The 21776-nt window shown below is 36.5% G+C and overlaps 2 protein-coding genes across 5 annotated transcripts in view; both read left to right on the top strand.

Annotated features, from left to right (window-relative positions):
* Positions 1-14832, top strand: part of tmtc1 (transmembrane O-mannosyltransferase targeting cadherins 1) — a 38953-nt gene extending 24121 nt beyond the window's left edge. Inside the window, exons 9-20 of the mRNA XM_039667692.2 lie at positions 4418-4539; positions 7448-7615; positions 7933-8046; positions 8835-8978; positions 9052-9160; positions 9254-9356; positions 9534-9669; positions 9774-9918; positions 10199-10336; positions 11861-11983; positions 13648-13725; positions 14564-14832. Of these exons, the coding sequence (XP_039523626.2) occupies positions 4418-4539; positions 7448-7615; positions 7933-8046; positions 8835-8978; positions 9052-9160; positions 9254-9356; positions 9534-9669; positions 9774-9918; positions 10199-10336; positions 11861-11983; positions 13648-13725; positions 14564-14713 (1530 nt within the window). The 3' untranslated portion in view covers positions 14714-14832. The remainder of the gene's footprint in view (positions 1-4417; positions 4540-7447; positions 7616-7932; positions 8047-8834; positions 8979-9051; positions 9161-9253; positions 9357-9533; positions 9670-9773; positions 9919-10198; positions 10337-11860; positions 11984-13647; positions 13726-14563) is intronic.
* A 1888-nt stretch (positions 14833-16720) lies between these two features.
* On the top strand, positions 16721-21387 carry ovch1 (ovochymase 1). Of its 4 annotated transcripts, XM_039667727.2 has the most exons (13): positions 16723-16880; positions 16965-17027; positions 17422-17608; positions 17699-17774; positions 17857-18046; positions 18130-18269; positions 19281-19434; positions 19501-19539; positions 19618-19837; positions 19901-20055; positions 20120-20224; positions 20984-21120; positions 21197-21387. In XM_039667727.2, the coding sequence occupies exons 1-13, from the start codon at positions 16817-16819 to the stop codon at positions 21356-21358; spliced, it is 1692 nt and encodes a 563-aa protein (XP_039523661.2). In that variant the 5' UTR covers positions 16723-16816; the 3' UTR covers positions 21359-21387. The 4 variants fall into 4 exon arrangements, with proteins under 4 accessions (XP_088983193.1, XP_088983192.1, XP_039523661.2 ...); XM_089127066.1 differs by having other exon boundaries at positions 16722-16880; positions 19501-19837; XM_039667726.2 differs by having other exon boundaries at positions 19281-19539.
* Positions 21388-21776: the final 389 nt, after the last annotated feature.

Below are 21776 nucleotides of genomic sequence, written 5' to 3'. Positions count from 1 at the left end.
TATAATGGACTTCAATGGGAACCAAACGGTTCAAGGTCCAAAAGACAGTTTCAGTGCAAACTGTTCAAAGGGGTTTAAACGATTCCAAACGATGAATAAGGGCCTTATCAAGCGAAACGATCGCTCATTTAAAAAAATAAATAACAAAGTTTAAGTTTTATAAGCACAAATGCTCGCCTTGCTCTGTTCTGTGATGAGCGTTTGTGACTCTCCCGTTCGAACTCGTTCATCAAAATGAACAAATCTTTTACCGAATCAATTCATTCATTTCATTTGTTAAATCAACCAAATGACACGAAAAAAAGATTTGTTCATTTTGATGAACGAGTTCGAACAGGAGAGTCACGAACGAGCATCAGAGAACAGAGCAAGGCGACCATTTGAGCTTGTAAAACTTAAACTTTGTTATTTTTTTTTTTTAAATGAGCGATCTTTTGGCTTGTTAAGACCCTTATTCATCGTCTGGAATCGTTTAAAGCCCTTTGAACAGTTTGCAGTTTGCACTGAAACTGTCTTTTGGACCTTGAACCGTTTGGTTCCCATTGAAGTCCATTATATGGAGAAAAATCCTGTAATGTTTTTATCAAAAACCTTAATTTCTTTTCGACTGAAGGAAGAAAGACATGGACATCTTGGATGACAAGATGGGGGTGAGTAAATTATCAGCAAAAGTTTTTTTTTAAAGTGAACTACTCCTTTAAAATAGCGGGTAGTGTGCTTATGATAAATGCAGGTTCCGTTTTTCTACAGATTTCTATGCACTGAACTAGCTCAAAAAAGCCTATGAATTAGAATAAAACCGATAACAGCAAAGCATTCAAGGTTTTATGAGAGCTTGAAAGCTCCAGCCACCCAAAAAAACATTTACAGGTCTATTTTCAAAAAACATTTTCTGAAACTGCGAGAGGATGTCAGTGAGGTTTTGTCGACCCTCAGAACGGTTTATTAGTTGTTTATCGCTGTGTTGGCGGTGTCCTTGGGGATTCTTTTAGAAATGCTCACATTTTTCTACACAGGTCGGAAATAAATTGGCAGTGCTTTTTCTCGTTTCTAGAATGGCTGATCCGACTCCACATAATGAGACTCGGGGAATGGGAAAATGAAAGAGAAAGAGAGAGAGAATATTCCAGTCCCTGTTCAGCAGATCTCATATCTACTGACTGAATAATTCATAGTGTGTGTCTGAGACAAGCTGACAGACCAATGTCAGTAAACCGCCTGCTCCTTTTACTGATCGAGTTGAGGTGTGTGAATGTGTGCAAATGCTTAAGAGTGAAAAATCCTGGTTTTCTCATTCCGTTTATAGAGACAACAATCTCACATTTCAGATTCTATAAATGTTTCACAAGTGGACTGGAGGATCAGTTCAAACTTTCATGTGCCTTTCGAGGTCTGAGGCGCCGCTGAAAATCTGGGATTTCACATTTAATTTAAACTTGGCAATTTTAGGATTTTAAAAGAAACATTATGACAAGAGTGTGCACTATTCGAATGCGAGGATCTGTGTTGTTATTGTAAACTCAAACTATTTAAAACTAATATGAAAATAAAAGCTAATTCAAAATATTTATAAATACTTTGTGCCGACTATCAGATGCTCTTTGAATCATTCTCAAATCATCCTAGACACATGATACAAATTTTCACTCAAATTGTAATGCTATTATCACACAACTAACCTTCTTGCCTCAGGAAGGGGAAATATTATAGAAAGGAATTGAAGAACTGAAAAAAAGTGTAGGTGAAAGAGAATAAAGGAAGGGCTGAGGGAAGTGCTTAATTTGAGCCGGATCCTTTTCTGGAAAATGTCAGATTTGGGATTTTCTTGGGATTTCTTCCTTCAGTCGAAAAGAAATTAAGGTTTTTGATGAAAACATTCCAGGATTTTTCTCCATATAATGCAATTCAGTGGGAACCAAACGGTTCAAGGTCCAAAAGACACTTTCAGTGCAAACTGTTCAAAGGGCTTTAAACGATTCCAGATGATGAATAAGGGTCTTATAAAGCGAAACAATCGCTCATTTAAAAAAAAAAACAAAGTTTAAGTTTTATAAGCTCAAATGCTCACCTTGCTCTGTTCTGATGCTCGTTCGTGACTCTCCTATTCGAACTCGTTCATCAAAATGTACGAATCTTTTCCTGAGTCAACTTGTTCATTTCGTTTATTGAATGAACCAAATGGCACGAAAAAAGATTCGTTCATTTTTAGATCAGTCTTAGATCGGTCAGAATCAGAAAGCGATGTAATGGAAAAGACAACGACGTCGGTGGTGAGAGAATATCACTGATCAATTGAATAATATGTGTGTTGTACGTGACAGAATAACACACCGCTAGGGCTGTGCAGAAACCTGTGAATGATGCTCTTACAGTTATGTTCTCACTGTTTAGTGACTTAAGTTGCATGGTCCGTGTCGGTCACAGCGACTTTTAATTTTGATTTATTTACAAATTAGGCGCTGACTGAGAGGAAGAACCAGCAGGAACGAGCAGAGTTGAGAAAGAGGTGTTAGTCTATAGAATGTCATTGAATGGGTTTTGGCCCAGTGACATTTTGGGACAGACTGCGGATAACCTCTGTTTGTGCTGCCATGACAACAGATGGCAACTGGCGAAAAGGATAATGCCAAAGCTATCATCATGACCCAGCTTTAGCCCTCTAATATTTCCCAGAAAAACATAAGCTTGTAGGCTCTGTTTTTATGAGTGTTGTTTGGTTTGTAATGGGGCATATTGATTTTTTTGCTGTTTTTCCACAATTATATATAAGTGGTAACGTTAACCAAATATTTTCTGCTGTTTACTGAATTTTTTTAGCAGTGTTGGGAAAAATCTCAAAGCTGTTCAAGGCTGTATCTATTGAAACATGTACCTGTAATGCCCACACCTGTCCAGTTGGTGGCAAGTGCACATAATAAAAAACAAATCATTTACATATCAGCACCTATTTAGGCTAATGACCATGCGAAGATCAGCCAATCGAAAGTCAGTATTAGCAGTGTTGCTATTGTTAACAAAAAAAATATTAATAAAACTTAATAAAATAAAATAAGTTCTAGTAGTAAAATTACTAAACCAAAACCTGAAATAAAAACAACGTAAAGCTAAATAGAAATAAAAAATAATTATTATTATAAAATAAGAAACTAACTAATAAAAATGACAAAACACATAATAAATAAAAGCTAATTCAGAATATTAATAAATACTATAATACAATAAAAATAAGACTGATTTGACTTGAACTTAAAATGCATAGCTTACCCTTTCACATCCTTGGCCACGCCTCTATCATCCAACAATTCACCCTAATGACTTTCCAATCTGTCTCTGCAGGAATGTTTACTAGGCTAATTGTCTCATGCAAAACACAGACACACACGCAGGCCCCAGAGTGGGTCGATTTTTCTGATTTGTGACCGTGAATAAATGTCATCAGCACATTTAGTATATTTCTTGATACAGCGTGTCAGAATGTCTGCTTATTTGTTGCTGAACCTGAAGTTAATTAATGTTTTTGATGTACTGGAAGGCATAAATCAATACTAATACATTCATATATCATCTGTGGAAATGAGAATGAGACTGCAGACAATGACTGTGGTAATGTTGTTTATTTCTTATAAGCGTATCAGCCTACAGTATGTAAAGCAAACCGAGCGTGATACAGTTATGATTTTAACCCACACCACCACTTCTCTCGCTCTAGCTTAGATTTAATATCCAATTCATATCTCTGTATTGACCCATCAATCTGTCATATTTAATGAACTTGTACATCGATAAAAACAACCCTAGCTCATATTTCAAGTATACTCACTCAAATAACACTAATAAAGATATGGAAGCTCTGTAGTGGAGTATAAAAGACCATTTTCCTTTGTGTTTCCTATGCTTATACTTTCCTATTATGATTTTCTTTTGGCAGATGAAAAAAACATTTACTCAAAACATACTCGGAATACCTGATTACCATAGCGACCTCAATGCAACAACCTAAGCAACCACTCCGAATGCCATACCAATATGCCTTAAACACTTAGCAACTTCACCCTAAAAACCTAAGCAACACCCTAGCAACCTCATAGCAACTGAGTTAACCCCTAAGAATACAATAGTGACATCATAGTAACGTGCTAAACACAATCCGAATGCATTAGTAACTTCATAGCAACACCTTAGCAACGCACTTCAAAACCATTCAGAATACCATATCAACCAGATAATAATACGAGCATCTTCATAACAACACCTTAGCAATGCCCTAATATTGTGCCTAGGGGTTTTGCACGGGGAAATGCCACTGGCATTTTCTGAAGGAAATGTAGAAAATGTTTGGTTTTGTTTCGTTATTGTATCTGGTTTCTCTCTCCACTCTGGTTTCTCACTTTTTCTCTGTTTCTCTTTCTTTGTGTAGAGGATGAAAGGGAAGGAGGTGTTAGTAGGCGTGCTGTTCCTGGTCTTTCCCTTCATCCCAGCCAGTAATCTGTTCTTCCGCGTGGGATTTGTGGTGGCGGAAAGAGTTCTCTACATGCCCAGGTTTGTGTGTTTGCCTGGAAAAATATATTGCGACAGCCAGAGAAAATGTCCTTTAAAAACATTCCTTGCGCTGCAAAATACCTTTTTTTTTTTAGAGCTTTACAAATTCAACCCCCATTTTTCTCTCCCTCGTTCTCCTTCATCTCACTGTGGGAATCACACACCACTGATAACGGTACACAATCTGTCTTTAGCCCCTGCTTCCCATAATGCACCAGAGATCTGGTGTGTGTGTGTGTGTGTGTGTGTTTATGTGAACTGTAGAGATTAACAGACAATGAGGCGAGGTATTTAATAGAGGATGTTAAAAAATTATCTCATTAGCTCAGAGTGTAGCGGTGACCCGACAAACGCCCACATACACATAAATACACGTACACACTGCATTACATCCTTGAGTACACTTAGTTATGAGTAATGAACTGTTTCTGCTCAGTGAATTTAATGGCCTGTGTTAGGATCAGATGGGCACTTTAGGCAGCCATTCTCTATGCATGCTGGGTAAATATTAGTAGCATCGCCAACAACAATAGTGATCAGACACGTGAGAGCGGCTCGGAGGCCAGCCATTTACTCAGTCTCAGACACACACACACACATCAGCACAGCTATGAGAGGAATGTGAGGGAATCTAAGGCTCGGATTCACTTGTCTGTGGAGATTTTAAAGAGTATATAGCACACACTTTACATACTTGTCATACTTTTGAAAATGAGCGCTCATTGTCACAGTTGAAAAACACGACAGCTTTCTTCTTCCATGAGGGGGTTTGGCTTCAAGACATCATTATTTCCAGGTGGACACACACGTCTCTCAGACTCAGAGTTAACATATGTTCACAATTTCCCTCATTCGTGTGTTGAGTCAAGTAGTGATGCTGGGAGCAGAGAAATCTATTTCGAGCGCCTTATTTTAATTCAAATATCAATGTTTGGCAATGGCGTATCGATTCTCGTATCCACAACGATATATTTGCCTATTGATATTTTGTCCCACCCCGAGTCATAAAATAAATAAAGGATGTACATGAATCTTTCACAAGGTCAGTAACATGCATTTAGAAAGTGAATCGGGATTTTTTTTGTCCTTATTCATGGTAAAATATGCATAAACAATCCAAGGGACTTAAATAGAAGGAAAGACCTAAACCATATCTGGAGACCAAAGTATCGTAACACTCATCGAGTGCAAATGGTGTATCTTCAACAAATTAATTTGAACTGTGAATGTTCCACATGTTTCAGAAGTGTGAATGTGTGTGAATGTGTGTGTGTGTGGGAAGAAGTGAAAGTGTGTGTGAAGCCGCAGGAGTCCTCATATGTTCAGTTTGTGAGAGTGGGTGTTGACGGGGAAAGGGAGGTGTTGCCTTCCGAAGAAACATTTCCTGTGCGGCAAAGCAGAGACAAAGAAAGAAAATGAAGCTGGAAGGATATTGGGTCACACTTAAGATTAGGGTCCAGTTCTCACTATGAAGACGTTTGCCTAATTACTGCTTCTTAATAGTTAGTAAGGTAGCTGTTAAGTTTAGTTACTAGGTAGGATTACAGGCTTTATAAGAACTAATAAACAGCCACTATCCTAGTAATATGCATGCTAATAAGCAACGTTAATAGTGAGAACTGGACCCTTAACTAAAGTGTTACTGGATATTGAGGTCAAATTCAGCCCTAAAAACACTCCAGCATTGAATAAGTAACCACAAAAAAAACATGAACCAGACATTCCCATTTTTATCTTGCTCTTTGCTTCGTCACTGTGAGAGATTGATGTAATTGTGTTTGACTTGAGCCGTTTTTGATACCAGCGGCTGAGGATAAACATTGTGATATGCGAAATCGGATCAGCCGCTTTTCTGTGGCCAAAGAATTGAGGCTTTTGTCCTTCTCATGATTACCTTTAAATATGCACATTCACAGATGTGCTATAGAGACTTTGAATGTGCTTTTGTATCTTGCTAGACAGTGAATGTTTTATCTTACACAGTAATCAGCAATGTTCAGTGTTTGATAATAATACTGCAAAAAATTACATAAAATGTACATAAAATTACATAGTAAATATATAATTTATACATTCATAATTTGATATTTATGAAACATTTTTATGCTGTTATATACTGTGTGTGTATATTTATATATATATATATATACACAATTTATATTTTATAAAATTATAATATTTTGAATATTTACTATCTCATAGTATGTGTGTGTATAACAGGAATATTTTAAATGATTATTTATATTATAAAATATAGTATTATACATTTATTCTAAATTATTTTATTAATTACAATGTCTTATTTAATATGCAGAATAATCCATGCAAAATAATATTTTACTTAATTTTCTATTAATATATTCATTAATTCATTGGAATTCAATTTTTTTTAATTATTTCTTCCTTGTGTTTTTTTTTTTTTTTTTTTTGTGAAAAATTGCTCCTGCACTTTTAAATATCAGTGTGTATTTTGTCATTCAGCATTTGACAATGATACTACAGATAGGTTCAAAGATACTTTCAAGAATATGAATTTTAGCGGAAGTCATTTGTTCCCAGTCTTATTTTAACTATTGCCTTGCACACACATACGATTTTAAGGGTATCATATTACCATTCGTCATGAGAGTTTCACTGTCTGGCCCTAGGAAGTAGTTCATATCTGCATGTGAAGTCTAAATATTTTCCAGTTGGTTATCACCATCTTTGTTTGTTTGATTTAGTCTGAAAAAAGAAAAAAAAGAAAATGCATTAGCAACACCCATATGGCATTAAATATAACATTTCTCCACCCTCAATACTTTCTACATTACATCACCTGTTATACACAAAGGCCTGTTTAAAACCTCTGCAGTGTTCCTCACATTACAAAGATTTTTCTCTAATAACGCTTTGTGTGTGTGTCCAGTATGGGTTACTGTGTTCTGGTGGTGCACGGGCTGAACAGACTGTATTCAGTGGTCAGTCGGTGGGGAGCGGCCGCTTTAACTGTGTCCATGCTGGTCGTCCTCCTCCTCTTCTCCTGGAAGACCGTCCAACAGAATGAGATCTGGCTCTCCAGAGAAGCCCTGTTCAGGTGTGTATATATTCAGTGCTGGAAGATCCACAATAAACCAGTTTAAGGGGATTTTAAGCTGGGTTTTGCAACACAATTACTAGCTTGAAGTATATTGTGGCCCTTCAGACCATCTTGATCTAGTTTGTAGTTTAAAAAAAAAAATATTACATTTTATGTTCCCTTATTTGCCTGTCATTATTTAAGTTTTTAATGCAATTAGCATGAAATGGATCGAGTTTTGCATTCGTTGGATTTTCCTCCTAAACAGTGAATGTGAAATGTTTTCTTTCTCTATGCCTTCTGGGTCCTGAACTATTTTCTTCCTCCTCCGTCAGGTCTGGCATTCAGACTTTACCTCACAATGCTAAAGTTCATTACAACTATGCCAACTTCTTGAAGGACAGAGGGCGAAACCAAGAAGCCATTTACCACTATAAAACAGCCCTCAGGTACTGTGTGTGTATGTGTGTGTGTGTGTGTGTGTGTAGGGGGGGCATACTATAACATACAATAATAATTAGCGCTGTGAAATGATTAATCACGATTAATCGCATCCAAAATAAAAGTTTTGAAAAGTGTTTACATAATATATGTGTGTGTAGTGTGTATAATTATTTTGTATAAATGTATAAATGCACACATATGCATGTATGTATTTTAAGAAAAATGTGTTATTAATATATCAATTATTTATATTTATGTATAAATATATACATGCAAATATTTCTTAAATATATATACATGCATGTGTGTGTATTTATATATACCAAATAATTATACACACTACACACACATTATTATGTAAACACAAACTTTTATTTTGGATGCGATTAATCGCGATTAATTGTTTCACATCCCTAATAATATTTATGGTTTAGGGTCCAATTCTCGCTATGAACTAGTTGCTTATTAGCATGCATATTACTAGGATATTGGCTTTTTAGTAGTACTTATTCTGCATGATCATTTTCTACATCCTACACAATACCTAAACTTAACAACTACTTTACTAACTATTAATTAGCAGTAATTTGTAGTTTATTAAGGCAAAAGTAGTGGTTAATAGTTGTGAATTGGACCCTAATCTAAAGTGTAACCATAATTATTTATATATTTATACAAGGTTTTTATTTTTATGAATAAGACTTTTTGTGTGTGTAAAATTTTATTTTTATTTAATATTTAATACTGTATCAGCACTTTTGATTGTTAATGTAAATCCTCTGTGTTTGTGTAGACTGTACCCTCGACACGCCAGTGCTCTGAATAATCTGGGCACTCTGACTCATCAGGCCGAGGAGGCTGAAGTTTATTACAGGAGAGCACTGGACATTAACCCTCAGCACAACAGAGCTCTCTTCAACCTGGGAAATCTTCTGAAGTAAACACACATCACTTGTATATAGAGTCTCTGTGTATATGAGGAGGAGTATGATGGTGATATTGTTTTCCAGGTCTCAGGGGAAGGAGGAAGAGGCGGAGAGGATGTTGAAGGAATCGATTCGGTTCGGTCCCCATTTCGCTGATGCGTACTCCAGCCTCGCCTCTCTATATGCTGACCAGGTCTCGCTCTCTCCATTCACTTAATGACACATACAAAGTGCATTTTTTGCAATTCCTTAATTTTTGGTACTTTTCTTGTATGTGTGTGTGTAGGGACATTCAAAAGAAGCAAATGAAATTTACACCAAGGGTATTGAGAACTGTCCCGACAGTTCTGACCTCCATAACAACTACGGCGTGTTCCTGGTGGACACGGGTACGAAACTTTTTTCATTTTAAATGATTGAAACTAGTGTTTTTAATTGGTTGCTGTGGTGTTAGTACCTAAATATCTAGTGATTAATAACAATACGACACATATACACGTGTCATGTTTCACGCATCATATCAACCACATATTATTACACCTACATATTGTCTGTGTCCCTTTTAGGTCATGGGGATCGTGCAGCATTTCATTACCAGGAAGCAGTGCGTCTCAAGCCAGCTCACTATGTTGCCATGGTGAACCTGGGCCGTCTTCTTCGCTCGTCCAATGAAAATAAAGAGGCGGAGCTGTGGTACAAAAGGTAAGATGAGATCAAATGAAACTGTATAGACTAAACAGTGTCTCCAGCTTACACAACTGTGAACTAAATAACAAGCGCTGTGTGTGTGTGTGCGTCTCACACAGGGCCCTGCAAGTGGTTCGTAAAGTGGATATCCTGACCCCTCTTGGGGCTTTATACTACAACACGGGTAGATACGAGGAGGCCCTGGAGGTTTACAGAGAGGCAGCCACACTGCAGCCCGACAGTACTGATATCTGGCTCGCCCTGGTGAGATTACAGTGACTTTTTAGTCCAAAAAATGTCCAATCCGCCCAGTTAGGCTTGATGTGGTTATAACTGTCAGCGTCCTTGGAAATAGTTTGCTTGAAGAGTTTTAGAGCGTATATCGTCAGCTTAATTAATCCTCCACAGAACCATCACTGTGATTCACATCACCGCCTAGAGAAACAAAGGCCGCAACCTCTCGGGTTCCTTTCTGGACGCTCTCTCATTCCCTCTTTCCTTTTTTTAACTCGTTTTGTCTGTTCGTATCTCTTTGTCTCCACAGGCGCAGGTTTTAGCCATGGCAGGTCGTTCTACAGAGGCAGAGAAAATGACCCTGGGCATCATTTCAAAGACGAGCAACTGCATTGAATGTTTCCGCTTGTTGTCTGCCATCTACAGCAAACAAGGCAACCACACCGAGGTGTGTGTGTGTGTGTGTGTGTGTGTGCGTGTGCGCTCCCGTTTATTGCCCTGTACTAGGGCTGCACAGTTAATTATTAAAAGATCGCAATCTCGATTCAAACACCGACACGATCTTCTTCCTAAATGACAACGGTTCACCCGTGTCTGTTAAAGGAGTAGTTCACTTTTTAAAAAAACTTTTGCTGATAATTTACTCACCCCCATGTCCATGTCATTCTTTCTCAGGTCGAAAAGAAATGAAGGTTTTTGATGAAAACATTCCAGGATTTTTCTCCATATAATGGACTTTAATGGGAACCAAACGGTTCAAGGTCCAAAAAACTGTTTCAGTGCAAACTGCAAACTGTTCAAAGGGCTTTAAACGATTCCAGACGATGAATAAGGGTCTTATCAAGCGAAACGATCGCTCATTTAATAAATAAATAACAAATTTTAAGTTTTATAAGCTCAAATGGTCGCCTTGCTCTGTTCTGTGGCGCACGTTTGTGACTCTCCTGTTCGAACTCGTTCATCAAAATGAACGAATCTTTTCCCAAGTCAACTCGTTCATTTTGTTTGTTGAATGAACCAAATGACACGAAAAAGATTCGTTCATTTTGATAAACGAGTTCGAACATGAGAACAGACCAAGGTGAGCTTATACAACTTAAACTATGTTATTTTTTGTGTGTGATCGTTTCACTTAATAACTACATAGTTTATTGTATTATCATTTTTGTGTTTTAATATATTTCATATAAATATATGAATATATTCATAGTTAATATTTGCATATATTACAATTTTTAAAAGCCCAAGTATACATATAAAATTCATAAGGAAAAAACTTGTAAATAATAAATCAGCTCTATTGCAGATTCCAGGTGATCAAGGGCTTAGGGCGTTCAATTTAAACACATCGCAAGGGTTCCGCCAGTAGTGCAATGACGCACATCCAAGTGAACGAGACGGAGGGAAGTTAGTGAGGGAATGGGATAAAAAATTTGACTTAAACGCAGCCCAAGTGAAATCTTTATGAGTGAGACATTGAATCATTCATTCAAGAGATTCATTCAAAAACGCTGATTGAAAATGCAAGGAAAATATTTTTTTTACATTTTCATCCTAACGAATTAAACAATTTTAAATAGACAGCAGCAAATATTGTGTCAGAACCTCTAATAATTTACCTGTTACTTTATTTTGTTGTCTGTTCAGAATCCTGGGAGAATCGTTATTTTCATTTTATCCAGAATCGTGGAGCTCTTCCATTTGTCCCCTTAATTTGGTCCTCTGTGAATCCTTTCATGCAGGAGCTTTATTTTGCATTCGGTCTAATTCAAAAGAACATTTTATTGAATCTCAGTGAGGCGTCTGACTTTTTTTTTTTTTGGTGTAATTTCCTTTCATTGCACATGCCTTTACTTATTATTACTTGAGTTTAACAATTCTGCGCCTCAAAGAGAAATCTCAGTGCTCCTGAGAGCGCTCTTGCAAGAAGTTCATCACTAGTATTGAGCGTGTGTGTGTGTGTGTGTTTCAGGCGTTGGATGCGTTGCAGACCGCACTGCAGCAGGAGCCGGCAGACCCTGTGCTGAAGGCAGAGCTGCACTTCTCCATGGGTAACCAGCTCAGAGAGATGAACGAGCTTGATCGAGCCTTCCAGGTAACGTCACCTGCAGCTGTCAGGCCGAGAGAACAGCTCTTCAAATATTCCCTTTCAATACAGTCCTGTTTACTACAGAAGGTTGTAGTTTGACAACATACAGTTCACAGACCATAAAAACTGCAAGAGCTTCACCCAAATGGAAAACTCGTATTTAACAGGGTTGTATCAGTCCTCTGAGAAGCATTATTTTTTGTCTTTTAAATATGAAATTCATACTGAAAATAACTTGAAAACATCTTCTATGATGATATAATATTTTTCATAAAGGAAGAAATACTTTGCATAAAGAAATGAAGCCTTTTAGGATCATAAATAATTTTCATGACAATATAAGAAAAAGCTATTCTGATTGCTGTAAAATAATATAATGTAAAATTAAAAATTTAGAACTGAATGTCATATGTCAAAATAAATATAAAATAAAATATGAAAATGTCCTTTCAAATGACACATTACTTGCTGAATTTTGGACAATTTTTATCACTGCATTAAAACAGTGATATAAATGCACATAAATATACATAAATGCAATTCATATAGACAGTCACTTGAATACTTCATCTTCTTTGATGAGCGTGCTTTCCATTTATGAATTAAGATTCATTTAGATTTTTTTTTTTAAGTCTAACAATATTTAAAGATTTCGTTTTTTTATCATCTTAGATATTTGTCATTTACAAGCGCTTCTGGGGAAGAACTAAATGCTAGATTTGCCAACATTTACCAGGTTCATGGCATCAATTTTTAAAAAATATATATTTAAGAGTAATACTAATTGAATGATATATTAAATATTACCAATATATTTGTGATCATTTTCTAGTGATATAAAATTCAGCAATAATGAAAATTGCAGTGATTTGATTATTTTTTTTTTGCATTTTACCATTTGGCCACCGTTCTGTTTTTATGAGACTTCCGATTATGAGAGTGTTGAGAGATAATTGAATAGTGTATTATTTAAATAGCAATAACAATCAACATGAAAGACTGTAATTGGTTGTTTGACGTCAATCAGGATAGTCATAATAAGCTGTAGTATAAAACCTGTCTACATGTTCTCGTCTGCTTGCTTCTTCTCTCACCTTCACACGGTGCCCTGATACTGTCATAGAAACATCAGCGCATCCTTTCATCTCCAAATATAAATGGTCCAGACTTTCTCGTGCTGGAAGCTTTCTTCTTAGCCTTGTTTGTTCTCTGCCTTAAAAGGACTTAAATGAAGTTTATTCGACAGAACGTCTGCCTAACTCAAGGACTGTTATGGTTTCATTCTGTGTTCCTGGACTCGTTCCAGGTCTCCCGCTAATATTTGGCCTGTAGTCCCACATTTATTTTGACCACAAAGGGACAGAAGAGAACAGGCTGGTCTCGGGTTCACACAATGCTGCTATCCAGTTCAAAGCTCAATTATGAAGGCTTAAACAAAAAGGCCTTTTGTGGTATTTCAACACCACATCTGCGGAGGAGCCAGACTGTTAAATTCACCTCCAGTGTTTTTTTTTCTTTTCTTTAATGGATCATGTTTCTTACACAGATCAAAACGTTTATAAAAGGTTCAACCTCGCCGGTGGTTTAATACTGTTGACTTCATTCATCATTGGCTACATATTATGTTTATTACATGTATAATATGTCATGTGTTGATCTAATGTTTCCAGAGCTACAAACTTGCTGTCGAGCTCAAACCTGACCAATCACAGGCCTGGATGAATATGGGCGGCATTCAGCATATCAAGGTATGTCGGCAGAGGAAAAGGAAAAATATATTTCGCATGAACAAAGAAATTGTTTGCATTCAGAAAATGAAACCTTTAATTATAGTTTTTATGATCATTTTTCTCAGTAACGTATTACTGTAATGTGAAGAATCAATAATGATATATTATTTAAATATATAAATATGAATAAAAGCTATAGTTAATAGAATAGATATGTTCTATTATAATTAATGATATAAATTAAATATGCCAAAAAAATTATTATAACAATAATTAGAAGTTAAACATTATATATATATATATATAATTATTTTTAGATAAATATATGCAGTGCACATTCTCAGAAATGGTGTTATGAAAGGTAATTTTAGTAAGAATATATATATACATATTATTATATATATATATATATATACACTGTATGTGTCTGTGTGTGTAAACAACATTATATAAGATTTATTTTACATTAAACATTTCTAAATAGATTTTCTTAATCCAAAATTGCATAAAATAATTAGACTTCTTTTCAGTTAATTATATCTTATATTTTTTTTTTCAAGCATAAAAATAATGCTACTATTATAACTTAGTCACATTACATTAACCATATTTTTTTTTTTTAATTTGAATTAAGACTTTTTTATGACTGCATTACAATGATAATGAGAGATTTTTTTTCAAAGTAATCATTTTGAGGGAAATGTGCTTAATTAAGAAAAGGCACAAAATCATAATACTCCCTAATATTTAAAAATATAAAGTTGTTTTTGTTGTTGTTTAAATCCTTGTGATTAGGTGAAAATGACCTGGAAATATCCTCATGAGACTGATCCAAGCTCTCTTGTCTGTCGTTTAGGGAGACTATGCAGCCGCACGAGCGTACTACCAAAGAGCTCTCGTCCTCTCGCCCAGCTCCAAACTGCTGAAGGAAAACCTGGCCAAGCTGGACCGACTGGAGAAAAAACTACACGGAGGAACAGGGAGTCCTGAACCATCGGCCAAATGACGGAAGGATGAAGCGAGGGAGCGGATAAAGACATGCAAACACAGTTAGGACTCAGGAGATGATTCATGACGACTGCTTCCTTTCCCCTCCAGAGTTTACAGAGGATTGAAATAATCCAACAAACCGGCATTTTGCAGCCTCTGCATTCAGAGCTGGAGCACACCGATACCGCTGACCTCAGATTTCAGAAGTTTTCATCATTGTTCCTGTCTCTAAAACCACTCAACGACTACTTTAAAGTGCTCAGAGCGTGTTCTTGCATTAATCCTCACCATCAGACATGGAAGCAGAGGTGCCATCTGAGACTGAGAGGGATTTTTTGGGGATGTGAAGCCGTTCCACTCGACTCCGTTCTGCTTCGATGATTTCTAAGCCCGGGAACTAGCGTTTCGGACAAATGCTGCAAATTTTCTGATGTGACTGGACATCTACTGTGTTCCATGAACACGGCAGATCTGATTTAGCGATTTAAATGAAGGACAAAAAAATGACAGGCTCGTTCATCATGCGCTTTCATTTTATCTTTTATCTTGTACATGCATCAATATTGTGGAATGTATCTTTGACTAAAGGCGTTTTAACCTGTGCAGTGAATTACATATCATATTTTTCTCCTCATAAGCTACAAGCGAATATGATACATAACGCCGTATCCTTCAACTGGGTCACCGTGACAGTAAATGGATTGGAGTCATATTTTGGCTGGCCAGAGTTTGTCATGCAGTACTCTTGATCACACCGTAATCTTTGCACTTACGTTTCGTTGCCATAGGAACTGTTATCAAGAACATTTCTTGAGTTGTGCAGCGGCCGTGCTGAACATGTCATAGCAGAAACCAATGTGAAGTAATGTATGATTATTTAATAAATATTATCCAATACTTATGAATGTGCTCTTGTGTTTGGAGGTGTTGACATTGCTCTGGGTGGGCAATTGTGTGCAATCACTTATCAAAATGACAGGCCAGGTGTTAAAATTTCCCAAATCAACCGCTGCATTGAATTCTGTAATTGTTTTTACATCCCATTGTTTAAACATAATCATTCAAAAGCACACAAAGCTGACAGATTAGATATAGAAACACTTTCTCCTACTGAATTTGCAATATTATTCAAGATTAACCTAACAATATTTTTAATTACACACGTTGGTACATGAATGAATGCTGCATTATCTTGAACAAGACAAACTGCATTTTCATATTTGAACCCTTAGTTACACACATATATATATATATATATATATATATATATATATATATATATATATATATATATATATATATATATATTATACAATATATAAAAACCATAAGGTATGTTTCTTTAGTATACATATATATGGTGTGTGTGTGTGTGTATATATATATATATATATATATATATATATATATATATATATTTAATCGCGATTAATCATTTGACAGCCTATATATAACATAGATTCACAACATATATATAGATTCACTGTATGTGTGTGTATATGAATATATACATACACAGACACAAGCATATATAATACATATATATATATATATATATATATATATATATATATATATATATATATATATATATATATATACACACATTATATAAATAAACATTGTGTTCAATGTGATTAATCATGATTAATAGATTTGACAGCACTAATATGTTATAAAATTTGATTAAAAAAATAAATAAATGATGCAGTTTGCTTGAATGATTCGATAAGCATATGGTAGGCTTCACTGTATGAAATACATTTCTGAGTCAAACAATTGAAATGTGTAATACAAAATTCAATAAAAAAACATTGTTTATTAAGGGTCGTTAATTATGATTAAATAAAACATTTAAATTGGATTGGATTGACTCTACTGAATTTCTGTACGTGTTCTCGAAAGTAATTGGTCATTTTATATTTTATAACAATCGATTTTTCACAAAGATCGTGCAGACTGCGTGTATGACTCTGCTGCCCTCTAGTGGTGAAACTGAACTGCACACTCGGTTAATTAAGCGCTGATTGCGCCTCACAGGTGTCACGGGGATTATGTTTGCTTGTAAAGTCTTTTGTATTAAGTTTCTCCGGTCATTTTAACTAACAGATTTGTGATCATGTGTAAAAAATATTTATTTATTTTAATAATTCTTTCTCTTAATTGGACTAAGGCTGACCCTGGTGAGCGGATCTCGATCATGTTTTGTTAGCTTTGTAAGATTTGAATGATGTGGTTTATTATTTAAATCGTCGTTTAAAATGCAGGAAAGGATCACAATGCTTCAGCTTCAGCTGAGACAAACTGCGTCTTTGGCAAGGGATGTTATGGTAAGACAAAGTTATGAATGCTAGTAGTTCACTTTAAAAAAAAAACAAAAAAACTTTTGCTGATAATTTACTCACCCCCATGCCATCCAAGATGTCCACGTCTTTCTTTCTTCAGTCAAAAAGAAATTAAGATTTTTGATGAAAACATTCCAGGATTTTCTCCATATAATGGACTTCAATGGGAACCAAACGGTTCAAGGTCCAAATGAGAGTTTCAGTGCAGCTTCAAAGGGCTGACACAAGACAATGAAGAATGGTGTTGGTATTGTTTAAAGCCCTTTGAAGGAAAATCCTACGCTACGCTAGTCTCAAGTCTGTGGCCAAGAGAAGGCTAAGCTCCTCCAATGTCTGCTGGATTGCTCACACATATGATTCCTTGCACCATGTTTTTCAGACCAGGCTGGCATACGCTCCTTCATCCCAGAGCGGGATGAGGAGGAGAGCCGGATTATAGGTGGGCAGGAGGCCTGGGCACATTCGTGGCCTTGGCAAGTGTCCCTGCTGTACTCCGACCTGCCGGCCTGCGGGGGGGCCATCCTCGACCTGTGGTGGGTTATCACCGCCAGCCACTGCTTCAAACGGTGAGCCCATCATCAGTGGTCCATAACCCCTCCGACTGAGTCCAGTCTGTGTATGTAAACCACAATCCCTCCCTGTGTGTGTGTGAGCAGGTATAAAAAGGCGTCAATGTGGACCGCAGTGGTTGGAATGCACGATTTGGAGAATGCGAGTGAATCATGTCGTCAAGTAAGTGTCTGTGTGTCTATTTACATCTCACTATGTGATCTTTGATTTTTGCTATTTGAACTCTTGTGTATTTTATTTAAAGACTGTAATGGTGGAAAAAATCATCTCCCACAAGGACTACAACCAAAAGACAAATGAGAATGATATTGCCCTTCTGAAACTACGGAGCCCGCTGCGGTTTGATGAGTGTGTTAGACCTGTTGGCATCTTGAGTAATGAGTTGGGTCCTCAGGAGAACTGCACAGTCACGGGCTGGGGCGCCATCAGAGAGAGTACGGCCTTTAATGAACCATGTGCTGTTAAACCTGTGTAAGAGCGGTGGTTATGTGAGTAGATGCTGTTTGTCTCTTTGTAGATGGTCCTCGTGCCTCCAGACTTCAAGAGGTCAATGTTACTGTTTTTGATCGAGAAACATGTAGCAATTTTTATGGAGGGAAAATGTATAAGTTTATGATGTGTGCCGGGAGAGATGCTGGTGGAGTGGATGCATGTCAGGTAAACATTTGCAATTTAGCTTTGATTCTGACACACTCCACGAGAGGAATTATTATGTATTTCTTGATGTCTTCATATGGTCCCAATTGGTTAACCCTAAAACCGTATTCTGGACAAATGTGGGGAAAGTAGTTTTGATTTATTTAAAATATATATATATATATTTCCCTTAATCTGAGCGGTACAAGACTTGGCTACTTTTCCTTAGTTTGCATCCTGAACAAACACAATTTTTTTTTTTTACTCAATTGGTGAAAAAAACTCCTTAATCTTGTATTTGGGTCAAAAATGGGCACCTCTAGAAATGAATGGGAAAAACTGTAATTTAGACCATTCTAAAATAATCCAAAATAAGACACCAGGTGACCGCAAAGTCACTTCATCTTTAGGGTTTAGCTCTAAGAACTTATTGGAATGATATTTTAATGTAGTTAAAAAAATAAAACATAAAAATAAGCATAATTTTTGAAGTAAATAAATTCAAAAATACCCCCAAAATAAAAAAAAACACCATCAATGGATAGACAAAACTACTTTCTTCAACCACAAAAAAAATATGTATACAGATGATTGATTTAATAAGAGTATTTGAAAAGAAATATGTACAAGTAATTTAGCATAATCCTAATATGTTATATAAATTAATATGTAATATTTTAGATGCATGTGTGTGTAGAAATTATAAAAAAAAAAAAACAGGTAATGCTAAAATAATTGTCAGGTACACATTTGCATTTTTTTATGATTACTAGACGAGTATGTGTATGTTTATTATTTATTTAAAAAAAATTATCAAAGGTGTTTTGTGTGACAAACATGCATGAGAACATCACACAGGGGATATACTATTGTTAATATTAAATTAAGTCATATTGATAAATTTAAAAAAAACTTGATGTATCCTCATTCTTTGTCACAAACCAATTGACTTTTATGCAATGTAAGTTTAGGTTATAGAAAAATTTTAGAACAAATTAGTTTGACGCATGTGTGCTGTGGATGTCTGTTCAGGGCGACTCTGGCGGCCCCCTGTCGTGTTTCACCGGCGAGAGGTACAAGCTAGCCGGGGTGGTCAGCTGGGGGGTCGGGTGTGGTCGAGCCCAAAGACCAGGGGTTTACACCATCCTGTACCACTACAAACAATGGATCGATTCTTCAATGCAGGGTATGAACTTTCAGATTTCATATCAGAAGGCTGATCTAAAACTGCTTTTCCTCTTGTATTATACAGGTGAAGCCGTTTATGTTGACTCTGCAGCAGATTCAACTGGTAAGACTCTCTTTTCATGCTCCGTATCAGTCGTGTACCTTTTAATTGTTTTGTTTTTCCATCATGTCATGTCTTCAGCCCAGTGTGGTCAGTCCAAGATGGGTCCCTGCCAGCTGCCCAGTGGTTTGGCCCAGGTGGTGTCCACTGAGGATGGCACATTCAAGGTGGAGAACATAAGCGAGGCGTGCCCAAACTCCTGGCCATGGCACGTCAGCCTGCAGAACCACGACACGCATTACTGTAGCGGCGTCCTCGTTCACCCGCGCTGGGTGCTGGCGCCACGCCACTGCTTCGCCAAGTAAGACAGGATTTGATCATCTGCGTTTCTCTGTTGTTCCTCAACTGACAGTTTGTCCCACAGGGCTGGAGATGTGGTGATCTTGGGAGCTCATGACCTCAACTTCATGTCGGGTCAGACCGCAGCTGTGGAGAGCGTGCAGAGTTTGGCTCACGACGCCACATTCCCACCGGTCTCCGATCTCTCCATGATCCGCTTGTCTGTCCCAGCTCGAATAGGTATAGGATCTTATCTGTGTTTTTCATAATCGAAGGTGTACAGGTTAACGTGTGCTCCATCCAGGGTCGATGATATTTCCTGTGTGCTTAACGGATGTCGATGATGAAATGGTGAATGAAGACAACTCGTCTTGTGTGACAACTGGTTGGGGGACAAGAAAATCTGCATGTGAGTCAACAGGGTTTGATTTGATGCATGCATTCATAACCTCTTTTACTTTGTAATTTCCTTGGTGAAATGAGCTAATCGAGAAAATAATGTAGAGCGCGACTGATTTTATCCATCAATAACTAATTGAATCGGGAGCCATTCCTGTTACACACCAGAATCCTAGAGCTAGGTGGTTGAAGGAAAAAAAGCTTGTTTTTTTTTTCATCCATTCTCCAAACTGCTTATTTTAAACTGCTTGACCTGTGTAGAGCCACAGGAATGCTGGAGCCTTGGTTGCATGGATGGATGTTTTTTTGTTTTTGCTCTATTTGATTTATTGCAGCAACGTGCATTGTTGCATCATGCACAAGAAGACCAAAATCATGTTTTAAGTAGTAAATTGGATGATTCTTAAGTTCATGTGAAGAGTTCAGATGCAAAAGCCTTTTGAAATGTTCTTCTAAAATGATCATTTTTATCAAGCTTGTATATTTAAGTTCAGTAATTTCACTTAAATGGCAATGAAGATTACCTGTTAATTGTCATTTAAGTGAAATTACTGAACTTAAATATACAAGCTTGATAAAAATGGACATTTTAGAAGAAAATTTCAAATGGCATTTAGAGGCTTTTGCATCTGAACTCATGTTGACTTTAAAAAAATGGAAAATTGTATATTTTGTTAAGGAATAAATCTTTTTCCCCCTGTTGCTACTTTGTATCTGCTTCCTCAAGCACATTTCTGGGGAGTAGTGATGTTTTCTCTTCTCATAATAGTGGATCTGCATGCTGATATCATGCATATGGCCAGGGTTAAGCCTCTCTCTGAGAAAGCCTGCAAGACCGGCTGGGGTAACAGTTTCAGCATGAAATTCCTCCTGTGTACGGATGCAGCTGCTTCTACCTCCTGCTTGGTACAGTCTTATGATTCTTCAATACAGATTTGTTGAAACTCCTATGTCTGGGTCACCTAAATTCTTTCTCTTATAGGGGGACTCGGGCGCACCCCTTATGTGTGCAAAAAATGGTGTCTATTACCTTGTAGGACTAACAGTGGGGGGCGGCAAGAAATGTGAACCTCAGAAACCAGCTGTTTTTACTCGAGCGTCTGCCCATCACTCCTGGATACAACATTTTATAAAAAATGCCTAAAACCTTTAATAAAGCATCTATTTTCTGTGGCTTATTGTCTTGTTTGTTTTTTGGCAAAGTAATATTTTCTTTTATGATAATTTTTTTTAAATCTATAAACAAAAGAAAATTACCCATTTAAACATGTCATTGTTATTTTGAAGTTATATGAATCAATAATTGAAGACTTGCTTCAATAATAGCAATTGATCTTGTGACGCTTGGCTGGATGTAATTGTCTAAAATATACTCTGTTGAACTTGTCTTGTTCTGCTTTCAAAATGCTATTGATGTTCCACAAATTCAAGCTAGTGAATTAATCGTTAATTTGAGTCGTTTCTTTGAATTAATCAATTGAAACGGTTGATCAAAATGATTCGTTTTCCGAGCGGCTTTTCTAATTTTTTTTATTTTTTTTTAAAGTGTATGTGTAATGTTT

This window comes from Pimephales promelas, chromosome 24 (genome assembly GCF_988280905.1).
Source record: "Pimephales promelas chromosome 24, fPimPro1.hap1.1, whole genome shotgun sequence".
NCBI classification, from domain to species: Eukaryota; Metazoa; Chordata; class Actinopteri; order Cypriniformes; family Leuciscidae; genus Pimephales; species Pimephales promelas.
The sequence above is the reverse complement of the archived record's forward strand: the minus strand, read 5'-3'. Positions and strand labels throughout refer to the sequence as shown.